The 6,852-nt window shown below is 46.9% G+C and overlaps 1 protein-coding gene across 1 annotated transcript; it reads right to left on the reverse strand.

Moving 5' to 3' along the window:
• Nucleotides 1-1,284: 1,284 nt before the first annotated feature.
• On the reverse strand, nucleotides 1,285-2,750 carry LOC136519410 (uncharacterized). The gene is made up of 2 exons (XM_066512815.1): nucleotides 2,451-2,750; nucleotides 1,285-2,318 (listed from the first exon to the last, which is right to left on the reverse strand). Exon 2 carries the CDS (start codon nucleotides 2,295-2,297, stop codon nucleotides 1,944-1,946), a length of 354 nt encoding a protein of 117 aa, XP_066368912.1. The 5' UTR covers nucleotides 2,298-2,318; nucleotides 2,451-2,750; the 3' UTR covers nucleotides 1,285-1,943.
• Nucleotides 2,751-6,852: the final 4,102 nt, after the last annotated feature.

Consider the following 6,852-nt stretch of genomic DNA (forward strand, 5'->3'; position numbering starts at 1 on the left):
ACCAGATGGTGTAGCAAATTCAACCAAGTGGCCAAGTGGGTACGACGACGACGAACAATTGCCGAGTCGTCGCCCTAAAAATCAAACTTTACACACGAAAGCCCCTCCCCGAAGAAATGTTGGTAGCAGCCGCCTGGCACAAAGTTGCAATAATTTAGTGCCCCACAGGCCATCGTGTGAAACTAAACTCCCCATTTTCTACAGCAGAAAGCATAAACAATTTCGCAAATTGACAACCAGACGTCCAAACCCATCCTTCGTTAATAAAGGTTTGTCTTATGTCCTCGAGTTATTTGGAGACAATTTTGAGGTGAATTAGGCCCTGTTTGGTTGAGCTGTGGCTGTGGGAAAAAGCTGCTGTGGGCTGTGAGCTGTGGAAAAGCTGCTGTGGGCTGTGAGCTGTAGAAAAGCTGAAAGCTGTTTAGTTAAACAAGTATAAAATATACCTTTTATCTTTATCTCTCTTGAAACAACTATGGAAGAGCTTTTTATTCCACCAATTTCGAAAAGTAGAAAGCCAAAAGCTAAAAGCAGGGTCAACCCCGCTTTCAAAAATAAACTACGAAAAAACAGTTGCTTGTAAAAAAACACCCTCCAAAAACAGCTTCTTTAATTGAGCTTTTGGCTTTTGAAGCCAAAAACCAAAGCCAAAAGAACATGGCCTTAGGACGACGTCCAAGTTCGTTGCATACCGCTCGACCGGCCGTGCAATGTCAGTGCATCGTTGAACGGTGAACCGAGCTGGGGTGTGGCCATGGAATTGGATTTGGAGCAGCAGCCAATGGGCCATTTCCAGGGCTGGTTTGACTTATAAACTAAAGTACTGTTGGCTGATTTAATATGAGAAAAAAATATTATTAATTAGCTGATAAGTCATGACTTATAAGCCAGATTCGAGCAAGCGAACAGGCTTTGCTTGTACCGTTTGCCTTTGATTTTTCTGTCTTCGGTTGAAAAGCAAAGACACTTACTTTCGTCCTCTACTCCTCTACACTGGAGTTTTTTTTTAAATGAATCTACACTGGAGTATTAATGTATATGAGTTATAATTATAATATATTTCTCTGTCTCTGGTTGTTTATGCTGTCATGACGCGCGCCGCTCATCTTTGACCATTCAAAAGTGACAAAAATACTGTTTGATTTTGGAGCCGAAGTAAAATCCATCCCCAATGTATCTACATACCCAAAATTCAGATGAAGAAACGTAGACCCAAAGCAACGCAAGGCAGATCTTGCCCCGTATTGAGGTGCGGTGGTGGTGAAAAGAATTTTGTTACTTCGTGGATCATACAGAACCTGTATTTGCTTATGCTTACGGAAAATTGGTCTCAATGTATGTACAGGTACAGCTATAGTGGTCTCCAATATATGAACATACAGCTCCCAATTCTAGAAACCCAGGCCCAAACAAGAAATTTAGCCAAAAGAAGAAGAAAATGATTTAATTTGATGAATGGAATGGTGGCATTTTGTACATGGCGATTGATACACAGGTAGTCGACTGCCAGTGAGCAGCGGCGATCGACGACTATCGAGCACCAGCCCATAATAAGTGATTCACTAGTAGGGAGCACTCCTACTCATACCTCATATCACAGCTACAATTAGTAGTAACTCTTTGATTTCTTCATCTGGCCAAGCAGGACACCACGGTCTTCAATTCTAATCTTGGCACGCCACCTCCTCCGTCGTTCCGTTTGACTGCTAAGAGTGGAAGTTGTGCCGGTCTCGGTCTCGCCGACGGTAGCCCGGAAAGGCCCGTGCGGCGGGTCCACTTGCAGCGGCAGGGCACATCGAAGACTCCGGCGTGACTCGTGAGTTGTTAGCTAGCTAGATTCTGGTCAAGAATCAGAATCTACTGACCAGAGCAGAGAAATGGTCAGGAAAATCACAGGAAATCTAGACCCACAGATCATCCATGATCCATCTGGAAGGAGCACCTCACGGCGGCGAGCCGCCGGTGAGGAACCAGAAGGCGATGAGGGCCACGGCGAGCACAGCAAGAACAGCCGACACCAAGGTGCAGGCGAAGCAAGCGAGGCTCCTCGCCGCCCCCTGGGGTGCCGGCGGCACGGCCGGCGCCGGCGCCCCCGGGGCCACCTGGAGCTGCAGGAGGAGGATGCCCATGAGGTACGCGAGCGGGAGCGTGGCGATGAGCACGGCAACGGCGAACTCGAGGACCGGGCTGAGCGGCTTGTTGGCCCCGTCCAGGAAGTCGAGCAGCGGCTTCAGGATGTAGGAGATGCCCAGCGCCACGCAGAGCGCGAACTGCGCGGCGTCGTTGAGGTCGGCCATCGCCTCGCCAGCTGCTTCCTCCTACGAAACAGGCGGCGAGAGCAGAGGCGTCAGCTACTGGACTGGGAGGAGGAGGAAGCCGAGATTTTGAAAAAGGAGAACTCGGGTGACGAGAGGAGAGATCAGAGCAGAGAAGATGGTGAGTGAGATCACCTCGAGGCGCGCCCGAGAACAAGAGCTTGATTGGCTCGATCTCTTGGTCGAACCGCTTGTGTTGCCGTTGTTTGAGATCCGGGTAGTAGTACTACTGAGCAGAGAAGAGCAAATAACCAAGAGTCCAAGACTGAAAGAGGGCGCGGAGGTGCCTCGGAGACGAGGCCGGCGAGCGAGAAGATGCGAATTGCTTGAGGTGAGTCTAGGGCCGCCATAATATAGCCCCCAATGGTACTTTTTACTCCTTGTTACAGCGCGTGTGTCCGAATTACGGCTAGGCCTTGGCCCGGCCGCCGGCGACTCAAGCCAAATTTTCAAAAAAAAAAAAAAGAGGACTGAAGCCAAAATAGTGGAGCATCTACAACACATATGGCGAACTTTGGATACTATTATATCCATAGTTTTAAATAGCGGGCTAAGATGTTTAGCGGTATACCTCTGAATTAGTTAATAGTGGAGCTAAATCGGGCTGTAGCGGAATATAGCGGCTAAATTATACATAAACACAAATAACGGCACCCTGCCTTAAAAGGCTATAGCGGGCTATAGCAACAGCTATAGCGAGAGATTTTAAACATTGATTATATCCTGTGATTTGTATAACGTAAAATTACATAGCAAACACATAAAACATAATAATACGGTGTGAAATATACTCACTCCGTCTCCAAACAAATCCATTCCTAGAATCCGTGCTAAAGTTTGACTAACTTTATAGAAAAAAGTAACAACATCTATAATATAAAATAAACACCTTATGAAAATATATTTTATGGTAAATCTAATTATACTAATTTGATATTGTAAGGAAAATGGACCCTAGACCCATTTACTTTGGATTTTGGTGTTTGATGACCAACGCAACCAAATTGTACTAATGAATTTGCAAGTAATTGTTTTGTAGTTCAATAGGTGTAAGACGTGACTTGGACGAAGGCGACATGATGATCCCACGATCAACACCAAAAGCAAGACCCTAGAAGCACAAGAGAAGACCCAATATATAAAGCAAAGTCCAAGCACGAAGATGGAAATCAAGCCGGACGCAAGATCACGAAGAAACGAGCTTGGCAGAGGTGACCGAACGTGTCCCTAGGAGGACCGGACACGTCCGATTAGTTACTCGGCAACAGCAGGCATCAACAGCTGTGATCGGACGCTGAGCGAAGCAGTGACCGGATGCACGAACTTCACTATTCATCATCGCGGCAACAACTCAGTGAGGATCTAACACAACAGATGTGGACGGCCGGACGCGCCAGGTAGTTGCGTCCGATCGAGTCTAGAGAGGTTCCAGAGCGGCGCCAGGTAGTTGCGTCCGATCGAGTCCAGAGAGGTTCCAGAGCGGCGCCAGCGCGATCAGACGCGTCCGATCGATGATGACCAGACTTGGCAGTGCGTTCGATCTCTACGCGCGCGCTCAATGGTCGGCACGACCGGACGCGTCCGGTTAGGATGACATCAGCGTCTGGTCAGTAGCAGAAAGTTGAGTTTCGCCCCTAACGGCTTCTTTCTCCATGGGCTTATAAATAGACCCCTAACCGGCCATTTGATATGTGGAGAGCTGAGGAAATATATCAAGGATGTTGATACACCATTTTAGTGATCTTCATTTGTATAGTGCTTAGTGATTCATTAGGTGATTAGCGAAGGTGCTTTGCGAAGTGCTTAGGTTGATTAGACCACCGCTTATGCGCTTGCTCTTGGTTTAGGTCTAGTGTTTAGTGAGGTTTGCACACCTCTTATCACTCGGTGCTTGCGCGCACCATTGTTGTACATCGGAGGGGCTTATAGTCTTGCGAGATCACACCAACCGCGTTTGTGGTGTAGCTGCTACCGTGTACCGAAGGGAACAAGGCCCGCAGCGATTTGGCCAGAAGCTTGATAGTGAAGACGGCGGGGAGCAGTCCGGAAGAGACTTGGCCACGAGTGGCTTAACCAAAGACCCGCTTGCGCATGGGGAAGACCCGGTGCTATCCACGGAGTTATCTGACCGGGAGCTTGGCCCTTGCGAGGGATTCCTTGCGAGGGGTCCAATGAGGACTAAGGGAAAGCTTGCGCGCTTCTCGATACCTCAGTAAAAATACCGGAGTCATCGATGGGAGTTTGCATATCTCTACCTTACTCTTTAGCTTCCGCATTTACATTGCAATCTTGGTGTGTGCTTTACTTTCCTAGCTTAGTAATAGGCTAGTTGATAGGTTTGGAACCTAGGTTGCATAACTCCTTTTACGGTAGAGATAGCAACACACCTAGCAAAATCGTAGTTGCACATTTAGATTGTTTATCTTTTGCATAGATTTTGACTAAGTGAAATTAGAGGCTTTAGTTTGAGTTAGAGTTTTAAGTTGCCTAATTCACCCTCCTCTTAGGCATCATGGTCCCTTACAGATACCATAAATCTTAACATTTTTTTTCTAGAAATTCGGTCAAAGTTTAAAAAGTTTGACTTAAGACAACTCTAGGAATCTATTTATTCAGTGACAGAGGGAGTATATATTAACACCTCCTTTGGACCAAAGTACTTTTACAGGGAAGATGGAGAAAACCAAAACAGGGGAAAGGAAGAATGTTAGAGCATTTGGAACGCAAGATATGCACGTACCCTTTCCTCTACGACACGGTTTTACATGAAAGAAAACATCTACTCGTGGCTCTGGTTTTTCACTTCCTTCGCATAAGTCCGAGGTGGTGAAATGTCCTTAGTTTGGTTTAGGTAATTGAGTGACAGCCTAGGTGGACTAATACATGTTTAATGTGAGATACACATGTGATTAGTCCACTGGTACACGTGTGTGAGCAACACTTGCCATAGAGGTGGAAATGGCTTGAATATGTTGCAAAGCTCACACATCTGATGAAGGAGCTCGTTGCATATGAGACATCACATGGAGTCATGTGACCAGGTGGAGAAGATCAAGACAAGGCTTGGCTTGATGGACCAGTTGCGAGAATGAAGGGCAAGTCAGAGGCTTTGAAGCGATAATCCACATGGCGGGGAAGCTTGAGAAAGACTTGGCACCGATGGACCGAAGCAACGGTGAAGAGCAAGTGAGGTCAAGATCGATGAACCAACAAGGCCACGTGATGATAATCATATCATCTGTTGATCAAGGTTGTTGCATCTGTTGCGTCAACAATGGAGGAGATGGAATAGAACGCGCAAGACAAAGGTATAACTTATAGGGTATTTCATTTCACCGGTCATAGGTGTGTAGAGAAGTTTATGATCAGATTTAGAATAGATGGCCGTACTATCAAGAGGGTCAAACTTGTTTACATATTGGTCATCTAGTACCACTTGATTCTAACTTTACATATGTTGCTAGGATGGAGTGGTGTGGTGAAAATGAGAGCAAGCAAAAAATATTTATGGAAATGCTAAATTGGCTCTAACATGTTTTGAGAAAACATTTTGAAAGTTAGCATTGCTTGTGGAGAGAAGTTTGGGTTATTTGTGGGTCAAAAAACAACCAAACTTGTAGCCAATGTGTAGCCTAGCCTAAGGGCTAACACTGCCATGCCTGGTGTGCACTAGACAGGGCACCCCTAGGGCGGTGCCAGGGGCAATGGCACCACCACCCTTATATGGTGCCCAAAACAGCAGCGACACCCTTTCGTATTTTGGGCTTAACTTTTAGCTCTGAACTCTGATTTTGATGATCTTGGACTTTTTGGAAAGCTATTGAAAAGCTATACAACCTTAAACTGGTGGAAATCAAGTTGGAGCAGCTCATGGGCACTGCCACCCCCTATCCGGTGGCACCACCCTATTTTTCCAAAGAGTTGCAAAAAGTTGGATTGGGTGCTGCGGGGGCACCGCCACCCCAAGGGCGTTGCACCGCCACATGTTGTCCAGTGCCAACCTATCCAATGGCTAGTTTGAAATAGCCGTTAGAATTCAACCATTGGGGCATCGCCACCCCTGTCAGGTGCCCGCATGTTGTTGTCCGGTGACCGCGCAGAAAAGTGTTCCGAGGGCTCTAACGGCTCTATTTGGCTTGGAGGCTATAAATAGAGGTGGAGCTCAGCCTTGGGCTGGTTGCTGAGCACCCTTTAGCCTTGGTGGCTTGTGCAGGTGCGTTTGGGAGCCCTCTAACTCACATACGCTTGATAGTGATCATCTGATTGAGTGTGAGTGTGATTCTAGTGCAATTGCATCATAAGATTGCATCAAGTGGCACTAGGTGTTTAAGTTGCAAGTGAGTGGTGCTTGTTACTCTTGGAGGTTGCCACCTCCTAGATGGCTTGGTGGTGATTTCTCCATTGTGAAGCCCACAAGAAGAGTGTGTGGAGCTCCGGAGAAGAGATTGTGAGGGGCATTGTGCTTGTCCCACGAGAGCCGCGAAGAGCAACGCTAGTAGAGCGTGTCATTGTGCGCCACCATCTTATTGAAGTTCTT

Source organism: Miscanthus floridulus, chromosome 18, assembly GCF_019320115.1.
Source record: "Miscanthus floridulus cultivar M001 chromosome 18, ASM1932011v1, whole genome shotgun sequence".
NCBI lineage: Eukaryota > Viridiplantae > Streptophyta > Magnoliopsida > Poales > Poaceae > Miscanthus > Miscanthus floridulus.